This window comes from Hemitrygon akajei, chromosome 6, assembly GCF_048418815.1.
Source record: "Hemitrygon akajei chromosome 6, sHemAka1.3, whole genome shotgun sequence".
NCBI lineage: Eukaryota > Metazoa > Chordata > Chondrichthyes > Myliobatiformes > Dasyatidae > Hemitrygon > Hemitrygon akajei.
In genome coordinates this window covers 115,113,993-115,130,109 of record NC_133129.1, presented here as the reverse complement: position 1 = coordinate 115,130,109, position 16,117 = coordinate 115,113,993, and the positions used below count along the sequence as shown (strand labels likewise).

Below are 16,117 nucleotides of genomic sequence, written 5' to 3'. Positions count from 1 at the left end.
TCTCCTCTGTACCCTTTCCAATGCTTCCACATCCTTCCTATAGTGAGGCGACCAGAACTGGACACAGTACTCCAAGTGTGGCCTATCTAGAGTTTTATAGAGCTGCATCATTACATAGCATCTCTTAAACCCTATCCCTTGACTTATGAAAGCTAACACCCCATAAGCTTTCTTAACCACCCTATCTACCTATGAGGCAACTTTCAGGGATCTGTGGACATGTACCCCAAGATTCCTCTGCTCCTCCACACTACCAAGTATCCTGCCATTTACTTTGTACTCTGCCTTGGAGTTTGTCCTTCCAAAGTGTACCACCTCACACTTCTCCGGGTTGAACTCCATCTGCCACTTCTAAGCCCACTTCTGCATCCTATCAATGGTCTCTCTGCAATCTTCGACAATCCTCTACACTATCTACAACACCACCAACCTTTGTGTCATCTGCAAACTTACCAACCCGCTCTTCTACCCCCACATCCAGGGCGTTAATAAAAATCACGAAAAGTAGAGATCCCAGAACAGATCCTTGTAGGACACCACTAGTCACAACCCTCCAATCTGAATGTACTCCCTCCACCACGACCCTCTGCCTTCTGCAGGCAAGCCAATTCTGAATCCACCTGGCCAAACTTCCCTGGATCCCATGCCTTCTGACTTTCTGAATAAGCCTATCCTGTGGAACCTTGTCAAATGCCTTACTAAAATTCATGTAGATCACATCCACTGCACTACCCTCATCTATATGCCTGGTCACTTCCTCAAAGAACTCTATGAGGCTTGTTAGACACAATCTGCCCTTCACAAAGCCATGCTGACTGTCCCTGATCAGACCATGATTCTCTAAATGCCCATAGATCCTATCTCTAAGAATCTTTTCCAACAGCTTTCCCACCACAGACATAAGGCTCACTGGTCTATAATTACCAGGACTATCCCTACTAACTTTTTTGAACAAGGGGACAACATTCGCCTTCCTCCAATCCTCCGGTATCATTCCTGTGGACAACGAGGACATAAAGATCCTAGCCAGAGGCTCAGCAATCTCTTCTCTCACTTCGTGGAGCAGCCTGGGGAATATTCCATCAGGCCCCGGGGACTTATCCGTCCTAATGTATTTTAACAACTTCAACACCTCCTCTCCCTTAATATCAACATGCTCCAGAACATCAACCTCACTCATATTGTCCTCACCATCATCAAGTTCCCTCTCATTGGTGAATACTGAAGAGAAGTATTCATTGAGGACCTCGCTCACTTCCACAGCCTCCAGGCATATCTTCCCACTTTTATCTCTAATCGGTCCTATCTTCACTACTGTCATCCTTTTGTTCTTCACATAATTGAAGAATGCCTTGGGGTTTTCCTTTACCCTACTCACCAAGGCCTTCTCATGCCCCATTCTTGCTCTTCTCAGCCCCTTCTTAAGCTCCTTTCTTGCTACTCTATATTCCTCAATAGACCCATCTGAGCCTTGCTTCCTAAACCTCATGTATGCTGCCTTCTTCCACCTGACTAGATTTTCCACTTCACTTGTCACCCATGGTTCCTTCACCCTACCATTCTTTATCTTCCTCACCGGGACAAATTTATCCCTAACATTCTGCAAGAGATCCTTAAACATCGACCATATGTCCACAGTACATTTCCCTGCAAAAGCATCATCCCAATTCACACCCACAAGTTCTAGCCTTATAGCCTCATAATTTGCCCTTCTCCAATTAAAAATTTTCCTGTCCTCTCTGATTCTATCCTTTTCCATGATAATGCTAAAGACCAGGGAGCGGTGATCACTGTCCCCCAGATGCTCACCCACTGACAGATCTGTGACCTGACCCAGTTCGTTACCTAATACTAGATCTAGTATGGCATTCCCCCTAGTCAGCCTGTCAACATACTGTGACAGGAATCCATCCTGGGCACACTTAACAAACTCTGCCCCATCTAAACCCATGGAACTAATCAGGTGCCAATCAGTATTAGGGAAGTTAAAGTCACCCATGATAACAACCTTGTTATTTTTGCACCTTTCCAAAATCTGCCTCCCAATCTGCTCCTCGGTATCTCTGCTGCTACCAGGGGGCCTAAAGAATACCCCCCTTGGTAGTATTGGTGGTATCGACAGTCAGCCCCATCTTGCAATACGCTCTCACCGCCACAGCAAGGACAGTCTTAAGATCCTCTGGAGTATGGGCCACAAGAGCACAGTCATCTGCATACTGCAGCTCCAGGACCCATTCTCTATGGAGTTTGCATGGTTGCGCGGAGCCTCCTGATGTTAAAGAGGTTGCCATCGAATCTGATGTCCACTGCCACACCGCTGCTATCCTCAATCTCGTTGTGGAGGAGCTTGGTAACACACAAGAGGAAGATGTTAAAGAACACTGGCGCTAGCATACATCCCTGCCTCACCCCTGTGCATACAAGGAAGGGCTCGGACTCTTGTCCTCCTATGGTCACCCGTGCAGTCATCCCATCGTGAAACTGGCGGAGGATGTTAACAAATTTAATGGGACAGCCAAACCTAAGGAGAACATCCCATAAGAGCTCTCTTTGCAGTGTCGAACGCTTTGGAGAGGCCGACAAAGGCCATAAACAGGTCCTGATGTTGCTCCCGGCACTTTTCCTGAAGCTGCCATGCTGTGAAGATCATGTCGATCATGCTCCTGTTCTTCCTAAATCCACACTGCGATTCAGGCAGCACTGACTCGGTGATGTTGCCGATGAGCCTCTAAAGCATCACCTTAAACAGGACCTTTCCAGCAACGGAAAGGAGTGATATGCCCCTACTATTGCCACAGATGGCCTTGTCACCCTTGTTTTTATAAATGACAATGATGTTTGCATTTCTCCATTGCTGCTGGATGTTCTCGTCAGTACAGGCCTTGGTGATGTACTGGTAGAGGGTGCGCATACACATGTACCCTCCGTTCTTCAGTAACTCAGCAGGGATACTGTCAGTGCCAGGGGACTTGTTGTTCTTAAGGGAATGGACAGCTGATAGAACCTTCTGGAAGGTTGGTGGTAGACTGAGGTCATGGATAGGAGGAAGTTCAGGCAGTTCATCCAGGATGATGGGATCTGTGTCAGAATCCTGAATAAGCAGGGTGTTAAAATGCTCAGCCCACCTCAGCAGAATGGTATTCTGATTCTTCATAAGTGTTTGACCATCTGTTGTTTTCAAGGGAGTAAAGCATTGATTTATTGGGCCGTAGATGGTTTTGTCAGCATTGTAAAAATTATGCATGTCATTATTATCAGCAAAGGACTGGATTTCACATGCCTTTTCAGTCCACCACTCATTTTGTATGGCCCGTATTGCCTATTGCACTTTCCTCCGAGCTGCCTGCCAATGCTGCCTGATGCTGATGGATGAAGGGTTATCTAAAGTTGCCCGGTGTGTTTTCTGCATGTCCTTAAGCAAGTTGTGGATAGTATCTGAGTTATCGTCAAACCAGTTTTGGTGGTTCCTGCTCTTATGGCCGATGGATTGGGCTGCTGCCTCATAGAGCGTAGAGCTGATATAGGTCCACTGTTGTTCCATGGTATTTTCTGAACTCAGACAAGGTTCCAGCTCCCTTAGTTTCTCAGCTAGGATGCATCAAAACTCACTTCTTGCTTCTGTGTTTCTCAGGCAGTTGCAATTTATCTGCTTTTTATTGGGTTTTTGCAGCCGCAAGGGGGGACGCACTTTCATATGGAGCTTGGCCACAATCATACGATGGTCAGTAAAGCACTCTGCACCTCTCATGACACGGGTGATGACAACATCCTTGATGTCACTACGTCTCACAATGATGAAGTTGATCACGTGCCAATGTTTAGAGCCAGGGTACATCCATGAGGTCTTATATTTTGCCTTCTGCTGGAAGATGGCGTTGGTTATGGTAAGGTTATGCTCAGAGCAAAGAGTAAGTAGCCTCATGCCATTTGCATTAACCTTGCCAATTCCATGCCTACCTAGCACTCCACTCCATATCCTATTGTTCTGTCCCACCCTAGCACTGAAGTCCCCAAGCAAAAGGATCTTATCATTCATAGGGATCCAGCAAAGAGCTTCATCCAATAATAAAAAGCATTCTTTGGCCTCATTCTCAGATGGCAAAGTTGGTGCACAGGCAGTGAGAAGCATGGCATAACGTTTCTTTGCCAGGGGGATACGGAGGGTCATTAGTCTTTCCAACAGGTGTTTCTGTGAGACTTGGTAGAAAGGTGTACTTGATGGCCAATCCTACTCCATGGAGATGCTGTCCACCTGGGGGGAAACTTTTCCAGAAGAAGGTGTAACCCATCCTTCCTCTGTTAAAGATCCTTCATCCAGGAGCCTGGTCTCACTTAGGGCAGCAATGTTGATGTTGTAGCACCTCAGCTCAGCAGCGATCAAGGCTGTTCTCTGGTGAGGTCTGTCAGAGATGCCATATGAGTCCAGAAGAGTCCTTACATTCCACGTTGACAGTTTTAAGTTGTATTGTTTCTTATTTCAACCGCAGTAGTGGAATAGCCCAATAGACGCGGTAACCTATCCAGGTGAGTGATTGAATGGGCAATTTTTAGGCCACCTTTTCTAGGCCCTTCCCCAATTGGGGTGAGCAGTGTGGTCCCTAAATAGGACTGCTCAGTCGCACAAGGGTCTGCTGAAAACAGCTGCCACTTAGTCCCAACTGCTAGCACTATCTTCACCATGATGAGGTAAATCATGGTGGCAAGGGTGAACCCAGGACAACCGGTCCCACATTTTGGCTGCAGGGGGCTGCTGGATCCTTGGTCTGTTAAGGCCCGCCTATTGCGCACTGCCAGCGCATTGCTTTTCAGTCAGGGAGTGCTCCCTTAGCCTTGTCTCAACAGACTTACCACAAGGCAGTGGGGCTATTTGCCCATAGGTGGGATGGTGGTTGATGGGTGCCAGGGTGCATCCACACAGTGGTGGGCCTGCACACGTCTCTGAGGCCCACTGCTGCTCCGAGAAACCCTGTAGTTTAGCCTGGGACTGTAAGACACCCAGTTTCCGCGTGTGGGCCCGAGGAGGCACTGCAGGAGTCTTGGTGGTGGAGAGGCTCTGTACTGGCAGGAGGAGGCTTACACACTCGTCTCCTCTTTTCACCCTCTGTTGAGAGGGCTAGCCAGCGGCAATAGCTGCAAGCAGAGAGCACTATGCAGCATACAGCATATAACATGCACTAACTACAAGCACTACTACACTAGACGCCTCACACACACCCTGTGAGCAAATACTCCATCCACACACAAAAATTACTATATACAGATCTAGACACAACTTCCCAGGAAGTTGGTGTGAGGGTAGCAAAAACAAAAAATCACAAGAATGATTATAAAACCAAAACTTTCAGGAGATAAGTTACTAAGCATTATCTTGGGCAAAGAGTTGAAGAAGTTTGAAAATCAGTCCCAAAAATGTAGTTGATGCTATCTCAATTAATACATTTTAATTTATGACAGATATATTTTCATTAGCAATACTTCCAATGGGCTAGTGAACCAAGGTAAATAGAAAAGATTAAGGAACAGAAAGGATTAAGGGAGAGATCTCTTATGAGATGGATAAACTTACTATTTCCCACTTCCTAAACTCAGGAATCTAGATTTCACTTATGGGTTCATTACCAACAATAAGGTTAGTGGTGATCTATAAAAAGGGCTGAGGAAAACACTGGGGTGTGATAATGATAATCATATAAAACTATACTTTCCTAGGTCTGTGATAATGTCAGTTTGTCAGGTAACGGTTTTGTTATAAGTCACAGTATAACCAAGAATGAAAGTAGCTTGACGTTGTTGATTTAACCCATTTGTACTGATTGTATTGGTCACCCTCTGATTGGTAAAGCTGCACCACCTCAGAAGTCACTGAGTCTTGCAGCATGGAAACAGGCCCTTTGGCCCATTCACTGACAGACAACCATCCTTTTAGACAAATCCTACACTCAAACCATCTAATTCTCCCAACACACCTACTGGAAAAATTTCACCTACAATCCCACATGTCATTGGGATATTGGAGGAAACTAGAATATCCAAGGGAAACCCACTTTGTCACAAGGAGAAAATTCAAATACCACACAGCACTAGAGGTCAGCACATACCCCAGACTGCTAGAGCAGGGAAGCAACAGCCCCACTATCTGTACCATAAATCCATAAGACATAGGAGATAAATTAGAAGATTTAGCCCATTGAGTCTATAGCACCATTTGATCATGGATGATTTATTTTCACTCTCAACCCCATAACCTCGACACCCTTACTAATCAAGAGCCTATCAACCTCTGCTTAAGTATACCTAGACTTGGCCTCCACAGCCGTCATTCTTCTGAACTACATTGACTGCAGGCCAATAACCAGAAAATGCTCTACATGTGTTAACCCTTTCATTCCTGGGATCATTCTTATGAACCTCCTCTGGACCCTCTCCCATGTCAGCATAACCTATCTTAAATGAGGGGCCCAAAACTGATCAGAATACTACAAGTGAGGCCTCACCTATGACTTAAAAAGCCTCAGCATTACAATTTTACTTTTATATTCTCATTCTCTTAAAATAAATGCTAACGTTGCATTTTCCTTCCTTAATACTAATTCAACCTGCAAGTAAACCTTTAGGGAATTCCCAAATTCCTTTGCACTAGGACTCCCAAATTCCTTTGCAGCTTCAATTTCTGAATTCATTCCCCATTTAGAGAATAGTCAATACCCTTATTCATTCTACCAAAGTGCATGACCCTGCATTGTCTTCTATTGCCACTCAAGTGCTCACTCTTCTTATGTCTCCACAGCTTTTTACAGACCCTTCATTGCCTGCCCCTCCACCCATTCTTATATCATCCATAAACCTGGCCACAAAACCATCAATTCCGTCACACAGATTATTAGCATGTAACATGGAAAGTAGTGTACACCCCTGTGAAATACCACTAATGACTAGCAGCCAACTAGAAAAGTCTCTGCTTATTCCTGGCCTCTACCCTCTAGCAATCTGTCCATGTTAGTATCTTTCCTGTAAAACCATGAGCTCTTATCTTGTTTAGCAGTCTCATGTGTGGCACCTTGTCAAAGGCCTTCTGAAAATCCAAGTAAACAATACCCACTGACTTTCTTATGTCTGTCCTGTTTGTTATTTCCTCAATTCTAACAGATTTGTCAAGCAATGAATCCACTTAAAGAAACCATCCTACCTTCAGCCTATTCTAACATGTACTTCAAAGTCCACCAAAGCCTCATCTTTAATAATGGACCCTAACATTTTGCCAACTACTGGAGTCAGACTAACTGCTTTATAATTTCCTGTCTTTTGCTTCCCTGCCTTCTTAAAGAGTAGATAGATAGATACTTTATTCATCCCCATGGGGAAATTCAACATTTTTTCCAATGTCCCATACACTTGTTTTAGCAAAACTAATTACATAAATTACTCAGTAAAAATATGATATGCATCTAAATCACTCTCTCAAAAAGCATTAATAATAGCTTTTAAAAAGTTCTTAAGTAGTTTACTTAGATACATTAAATACAATCAACCCCGGCACTTTAACATATCTTACTCCTGGCGGTTGAATTGTAAAGCCTAATGGCATTGGGGAGTATTGACCTCTTCATCCTGTCTGAGGAGCATTGCATCGATATTAACCTGTCGCTGAAACTGCTTCTCTGTCTCTGGATGGTGCTATGTAGAGGATGTTCAGGGTTTTCCATAATTGACCGTAGCCACATTTACAATTTTCCGGTCCTCCAGAACTATTCCAGAATCTTAATGTTTCATTAAAGATCATTACTAATGCTCCACAATATCTTTAGCTACCTCCTTCAGAACTCTGGGGTGTAGTCCATCTGGTCCAAGTGACTTATCTACCTTATCAGTGACCTTTCAGCTTCCCAGGCAACTATTCCTTAGTAATAGCAACTACCCCCAGCACTCTCGAATTTCTAGCATACTGCTGGCATCTTCCACAGTGAAGACTGGCGCAAAATACTCATTCAGTTTGTTCCCCATTACTGCCTCTCCAATGTCATTTTCCAGCGGTTTAATATCCACTCCTGCCTCTCTTGTACTCTTTATATATCTGAAAAAAACTTTTGGTATCCGCTTCTATATTATTGGCTAGTTTATCTTCATATTTCATCTTTTCTCTCCTTAGCTTTTTTTAAAGTTGCCTTTTGTTCGTTTTAAAATGCTTTCCAATCCTTTAGTTTCCCACTGTTTTTGCTATATTGTATGACCTCTCTTTTACTTTTATGTGTTTGACTCCCCTTGACTGCCACAATTCCCTCTCAAATGCTTCTTCTTTGGAATGAATTGATCCGGTGTCTTCTGAATTGCTCCCTGAAACTCAAGCTGTTGCTGCTCTACCACTACCTCCACTGACAACCCCTGCCAATGGGTTTGATGCTCTTCACTTGTACTTTGTTTCCTCTCATACTTCTTGAATGCAGACAGAGTTATAGAGAGGTCAGACAGAATCCGGAGTGCAACAAACGCAGACAAATTTGGGATTTGGGGATTAGACTAATGTATGAATAGTGGACTAATTACCAAAAGAAAACTAACCCAATAGGGATCAACATCAATCAGTTTAGATTTGAAATCCATTATCAAAGAGTCATGGATCTCCAATAGAAGGGTAAGATAGCATGCTTTACTGCCCATACATCTAAGAAATAGTGTAAGTGCTTTTCAGTACAGAGAAGTCAATACAAATAGTTGCACAGATAGTAGGGGAATAATTCAGTCTGATCTCAGCTGTTTGGATAGATGTCAAGGATAAACATATACACAATTTATATCGAATAAGTCTCACATCATGTAGTAGCAGCTTTCATGATTTTGGCATGTCACAGAGTCAATAAAGTATTTTCAAGGACAACATCATTATTGTGATGGAGAAAACACAGCAGCCAAGATAATACAACTAGTCCCAAAAAAACCACCAGACCTAATAACCTACATTGAAGTTCAGTCACGCAGCCCACAACTTTTCTGAACAATGCAGATGAATTAAGGTCCAAAAATGCTGATGAGATACAATCAGCTATCATTTTTTTTTACTCATAGCAATGTACGACTTTGAATCACGGATCTTTAAGCATGTAATGCCTGTGCATTGAGATTGCTCAGTGGCATGATAATAATATTAACAGTTCTACAAAGTATATTTGACAACACTGCTGCAATACTAGAGCCCAAATGTACAGTGAGAAAAGCACTGGTCTGGCCCAGAAAAGCAAGTCCTAATAGGAAAATGTATAACCACCTGTATTCTCCTTAACAGCAAGACCAATATCTCTACAAGGAAGGCAACAATGGATCAGATTTCTTATGATTTTGCAAATGGCATTTTGGGATATTTTCTGACACTCCAGTCTTTTCCTTTGATGATCTCTTCTACTTAACATGTAAATGAGCACTGGAGAAAAAAGGTAGTTGCTTCAATGTCATAACATATCTCCATGTTAGATCAGTCCAAGATGTCCTACTACTTCCATCAGTGGTCCCCGTTTAGAACTGCCCCTTTCGGAACACCAGCCATGGATTTGTTTGAACTTCTGCCAAATTCCTGAAATTACACACAGTTGATCCATGCTAAAGTCCTACAAATTGAGGCATTTGTGCAGATGCTGCTTTGTCCTTCATACACTAACAAAATAATATTTGCATTGCCTAAACAAACTATTCACAAACTACTGTGAAGTGCTACTTTTGTGCCTGTTTTCATGAAAGATGCAATGTCATGCTATTTATTTTGCAGCAATACTGATTAATTTTGTAGAATAAGTGATCAGGACCCCATGTTCTTGTTCTTTCAAGTGTAGTTTTACATCTAAAAGAAAACCACCTTTCTTGTACTGCATACATCTAGGGTCAATATGACTTTGGTCCCAACAAAACTGGGAGGCTGGGCTGTTTCACCTATCCAAACCCCAATCTGAACAAACACTATGTAAATGCTGCCCACTTGCAATTACCTGTCAGCATGAAATAACAGATCGTACACTCCACACAATTATAAAGAAAGTATATTGACGAATTTCAGCTTTTTCAAACAGTTAGTGGAAAAGAAAAAAAGAAAAAGGGCCCATTACTGTTAACCCAGACCAAATGTGCACTTAAGTTGGAGCTCATCTTGAAGTTGGCTTTAACTCACCGCTGGACACTGTCTACATGAAAGCCCAGAGCATCTTCCGAATGCCACTTGAAATCTATCTCAAACAAACGAGTTCCACCATGTGGGTATTCGTCCATCTCCTTGAAGCCATTCATCTGCACAAAGCACCTTGTGCAACAGGGACGGCATCATCAGCCATCATTCCCTCGTGTCCTTTCCCAGCTCCTGCCAAAAAGGCCTTGATCCACACTAGTGTCCATCACAAAAAACCTCTCTGCCAAGCGTTCTCTAGAACCTTCCTCCAAATTCACCATCCTGATTGGACGAGACTGCATTCCTAAGTATGAACATCACACCCCCTTATCTTTAGCTCAAACCCAAACATACTAAAAGAAGAACCTACTGCTCTTACAGAACTGCTAAAATGAAATACCAACAGCATAGCAGTAAAACCTGAACCACGGCAATACAACTATGTTTAAGAAGCACTTGACTGAGCATGGTAGAAAAAGATATGAAGCTAATGAGGTTAAATCAGGGCTCAAAGATTAACATTTTTCACCATATACATTTACATGTATTAGGAATTTGCTGTGTAGCGGTGCAACATGCAATAAAAATAACATTCAACAATTATAAGAATAAAGAATTACATTCAAATAGACTGACTTAAAGATTAAAGTATTTAGAGTTAAATGGGATTAGTTTAGGTGGGCAAGATGGTTGGCATGGGCACTGTGAACCAATGGTCCCATTTCTGTGTTATACACATCTAACTCCATCAATAAAAGTACATCTGCCTTATTCAAAGGCTTATTCTGCTCATTCCCAACAGGTTCAGAAAGGCAGGAAAGATGATTAACTCCCCTCTTAATTATGCTTTTGGCTATGAATTGTTACACTAATTTATTTATAACCAACCTGCATTCAGCTATGGAACTAAGCTAATCCAAAATTTTCAATAGTACAAATTATGTATAGTAACATCGGAAAGAAAACTTACCTGTTGATCCAAGGAAGTATCTCTCTAATACTGATCCATAACCAGTGGGTGTGTCTTGTAGATCACTGATAATGAATGGCTGCCAGTCGATGTCTGCATTGTTTATGGGCCAGTACTGTAAGTGCATACTTCCTCCTCCATACCAGGATACATTCACCATGGAAAAGCAATCCTGTAGACAAGGTAAAGAGAATCCAATTACACAAAACCCAGACTATGCAGAAAATCACATAGAAAGAGATCATCGATCCTTATCAATCTACACCGTTGTTTATCTAACTCAGACTGTGTAATCTAAACCATTTCCACTCATGTACTTATCGGGTTTTCTGCTGTAGTCAGTCTCTAGTACTCTTTGTGATAGAAAATTCCACTTTTAATATGCACTCTCAGTAAAGCTTTTGCTGAATTCTTTCTTCTTCTTCTTCTTCTTCTTCTCTTATCCTAGGCACACCCTCCTGATTCAGGATGCCTTCCTTCCACTCCAGTTTTGTGGATTGAACTCCATCTGCCACTTCTCAGCTCAGTTTTGCATCCTATCAATGTCCTGCTGTAGCCTCTGACAGCCCTCCACACTATCCACAGCACCCTCAACCTTTGTGTCATCAGGAACATTTACTAACCCATCCCTCACTTCCTCATCCAGGTCATTTATAAAAATCATAAAAATCAAGTAGGGGTCCCAGAACAGATCCCTGAGGCAAACCACTGGTCACCGGCCTCCATGCAGAATATAACCCATCTACAAACACTCTTTGCCTATGTAGGCAAGACAGTTCTGGATCCATAAAGCAATGTCCCCTTGGATCCCATGCCTCCTTACTTTCTCAATAAGCCTTGCATGGGGTACCTTACCAAATGCTTTGCTGAAATCCATACACACTACATCTACTGCTCTACCTTCATCAATGTGTTTAGTCACATCCTCAAAAAATTCAATCAGGCTCGTAAGGCACGACCTGCCTTTGACAAAGCCATGCTGATTATTACTAATCATATTATGCCTCTCCAAATGCTCGTATATCCTGCCTCTCAGAATCTTCTCTATCAACTTACCAACCACTAAAGTAAGACTCACTGGTCTATAACTTCCTGGGCTATTCCTACTCCCTTTCTTGATTAAGGGAACAACAACTGCAACCCTCCAATCCTCCGGAATCTCTTCCATCCTCATTGATGATGCAAAGATCATCGCCAGAGGTTTAGCAATTTCCTCCCTCGCTTCCCATGTAGCCTGGGGTACATCCCGTCTGGTCCCGGTGACTTATACAACTTGATGCTTTCCTAGAGCTCCAGCACATTCTCTTTCTTAATATCTATATGCTCAAGCTTTTCAGTCCACTGCAAATAATCCCTACAATCGCCAAGATCCTTTTCCGTAGTGAATACTGAAGCAAAGTATTCATTAAGTACCTCTGCCATCTCCTCCGGTTCCACACACACTTTTCCACTGTCACACTTGATTGGTCCTATTCTCTCACGTCTAATCCTTTTGCTCTTCACATAAATGTAGAACGCCTTGGGGTTTTCTTTAATCCTGTCTGCCAAGGCCTTCTCATGGCCCCCTCTGGCTCTCCTAATTTCATTTTTAAACCCCTTCCTGCTAGCCTTATAATCTTCTGGATCTCTAACATTACCTAGTTTTTTGAACCTTTCATGAGCTCTTCTTTTCTTCTTGTTTAGATTTACTACAGCCTTTGTACACCATGGTTCCTGTACCTTACCATCTTTTCCCTGTCTCATTGAAACGTATCTACGCAAAACCCCACACAAATATCCCTTGAACATTTGCCACATTTCTTCCGTATGTTTCCCTGAGAACAGCTGTTTCCAATTTATGCTTCCAAGTTCCTGCGTGATGGCCTCATATTTCCCCTTACTCCAATTAAACGCTTTCCTAACTTGTCTGTTCCTATTCCTCTCCAATGCTATGGTAAAGGAGATAGAGTCTCCAAAATGATCTTCCACTGAGAGACCTGACACCTGACCAGGTTCATTTCCCAATACCAAATCAGGTACAGCCTCTCCTCTTGTAGGCTTATCTACATATTGTGTCAAGAAACCTTCCTGAACACACCTAACACACTCCACCCCATCTAAACCCCTCACTCTAGGGAGATGCCAGTCAATAATTGGGAAATTAAAACCTCCCACCACAACAACCCTGTTATTATTACTCCTTTCGAGAATCTGTCTCCCTATCTGCTCCTCGACGTCCCTGTTACTGTTGGGTGGTCTATAAAAAAAACATCCTATAAAAAAAAAAGTTATTGACCCCTTCCTATTCCTGACTTCCACCCACAGAGACTCCGTAGACAACCCCTCCATGACTTCCTCCTTTTCTGCAGCTGTGACACTATCTCTGATCAACAGTGCACGCCCCCACCTCTTTTGCCTTCCTCCCTGTCCTTTCTGAAACATCTAAAGCCTGACACTTGAAGTAGCCATTCCTGCCCCGAGCCATCCAAGTCTCTGTAACAACCACAACATCATAGCTCCAAGTGTTGATCCACGCTCTAAGCTCATCCGCTTTATTCATAATACTCCTTGCATTAAAATAGACACATCTCAAACCATCGGACTGAGCGCGTCCCTTCTCTATCACCTGCCTATCCTCCCTTTCGCACTGTCTCCAAGCTTTCTCTATTTGTGAGCCAACCACCCTTTCTTCATTCACTTCAGTTAGGTTCCCACCCCCCAGCAATTCTAGTTTAAGCTCTCCCCAGTAGCCTTTACAAACCTCCCCGCCAAGATATTGGTCCCCCTCAGATTCAAGTGCAACCCGTACAGGTCACACCTGCCCCAGAAGAGGTCCCAATGATCCAGAAATCTGAATCCCTGCCCTGTGCTCCAATCCCTCAGCCATGCATTTATCCTCCACCTCATTCTATTCCTATACTCACTGTCACGTGGCACAGGCAGTAATCCCAAGATTACTACCTTTGAGGTCCTGCTCCTCAACTTCCTTCCTATCTCCCTGCAGTCTGTTTTCAGGACTTCCTCACTTTACCTACCTATGTCATTGGTACCAATATATACCACAACCTCTGGCTGTTCTCCTTCCCACTTCAAGATAGCGTGGACACGATTAGAAACATACTGGACCCTGGCACCTGGGAGGCAAACTACCATCCGCGTTTCTGTCCTGCGTCCACAGAATCGCCTGTCTGACCTCCTAACTACAGAGTCCCCTATCATTGCTGCCATCCTCTTCCTTTCTCTACCCTTTTGAGCCACATGGCCAAACTCTGTGCCACAGGTGCAACCACTGTTGCTTCCCCCAGGTAGGCCGCCCCTCCCCAGCAGTACTCAAGCAGGAGTACTTATTGTTAAGGGGGACAGCCACTCTAGCACCTGCTTCTTGCTCTTCTCTCTCCTACAGATGGGCAGAGAGGTTGTAGCTGGAGAGGTAGTTCACACCTTCCCATATACAGAGGGCTTTTGTGTTTCCCTGATATGTGGACTTGGAGACCTCAGTACTCCCCGTTGAATGTCAAAAGATTGAGACCACCAAGAGTCAATGGGGATATTGCATCTTTCATGGAGACTCTGAGCACATTTTTGAATCTTTTGTTTTGTCTACCTGGTAATTTCTTTCTGTGTTAGGGCATGGAATAGAGTGTCTCTTTCTGATGTCAGGCATGCAAATGATCTGCCTTGCACAATACAGCTGAATGACAGCAATGTACTTTACTGCATTTATTAATGAAGAACAATATTTATGGACTACAGTCTTGAATTTCTTTTTGGTGGAAACATTTAATATAATTGTGGAAAATAAATTGTCCTCTACTAAACAATTATAAAACAGCAGATTAAATGTTCATTAAATATACTAACCTCATTCCATGACCCATATACATTTCACAGTTTTTTCATCTCCTTCTACCCTCCATATCCATTCCATCCTATTATAGTTTGTATTTTCTATTTACACTTACACAACTCCTCGCTATTTAATCTCATTTTCACACTGTGCTCTCTGCTATTTAATCTCAGTAAAACTTCCATGTAGACACTAGCCTTTAGTGGAGTTTCCTCACCAATTTTACCTCTTGCTACTGTGTATGGCCAGTCTACCAAATCACCTTCGGTAGGAGTAATTCCCCTGCTTAATTCAGCCTTTGCCTAACATTTGCACTCATGCTTCCAAAAGGAATGAAGAAGAATGCTGATTACTTAAGGAGAGGCTGTGCCCTTTGTAATGTGACCATATTGGGTCCTGGCACTGGGTGTCCCCAACACTGGTTATTGCCTATAAAATTGTCCAATATTAAAAGTAACAATTTGAAAATACAGCACTGTTGGTATTTATTGCCAATACAATTTATGCAGAGACTCTATTCTCTGGATGGATCCTGTGTCAACAGTAAACCAACCTCATTCACCCTTCCTGCCTCTAACCTAATTTTCCATCCCTTTGTTGCACGTGAACTTAACCCAATACACTGAGTTACATTAGCCTGAGATCTCCTGAATAGATTACCAACCAAGCACGTACAACGCAGTACAGTGTAATTTCACTGGAACACTATTCCTGATGATTGAATAAGCTAGATGAAGTGAACTCAAATTTCATAAGATAATATGGAATTTTAACTTATTCAATGGAATTAAACTAGAAACAAAGAGGAGGCATTGATAAAACTAACTAACTGCCATTCTTGGTTTGGACATGAACATGGCAAAATGATTGGGTGGGGGTGGGGAAGAGGATGAATCACAAATCCACAGTTGCACAATTAGTTTTATCGATAATATTTCAACAAAGACATAAATTTCTATAGATGTATGGGTGAGAGCATTCTGACTGGTTACATCACAGCTTGGTATGGAGGCTCTAAGAACAGTATGAATCACTTTCTGCATAATATCTCCTTGTAGTAAATCATTCAGTGGTGCTAAAGCCACTGTTCCTGTAAAATTCCATCAACCACACTGAGAGAGACTGGGTACTTGGGTACAACCCATGTGACATGGGCAGCATGTAAACTGTAATGTAT

At 42.8% G+C, this 16,117-nt stretch overlaps 1 protein-coding gene across 8 annotated transcripts in view; it reads right to left on the bottom strand.

The window, feature by feature from the left end:
* The window catches only part of LOC140729395 (SITS-binding protein), a 181,461-nt gene that overhangs the window by 154,244 nt on the left and 11,100 nt on the right, over positions 1 to 16,117 (bottom strand). For all 8 annotated transcript variants that reach the window (XR_012099318.1, XR_012099319.1, XR_012099320.1 and 5 more), the window contains exon 2: positions 11,115 to 11,286. Coding sequence is in view for 5 of the 8 variants with exons in the window: in XM_073049081.1 (XP_072905182.1) it covers positions 11,115 to 11,286 (172 nt within the window). In the remaining 3 variants the exon portion in view is untranslated. The remainder of the gene's footprint in view (positions 1 to 11,114; positions 11,287 to 16,117) is intronic.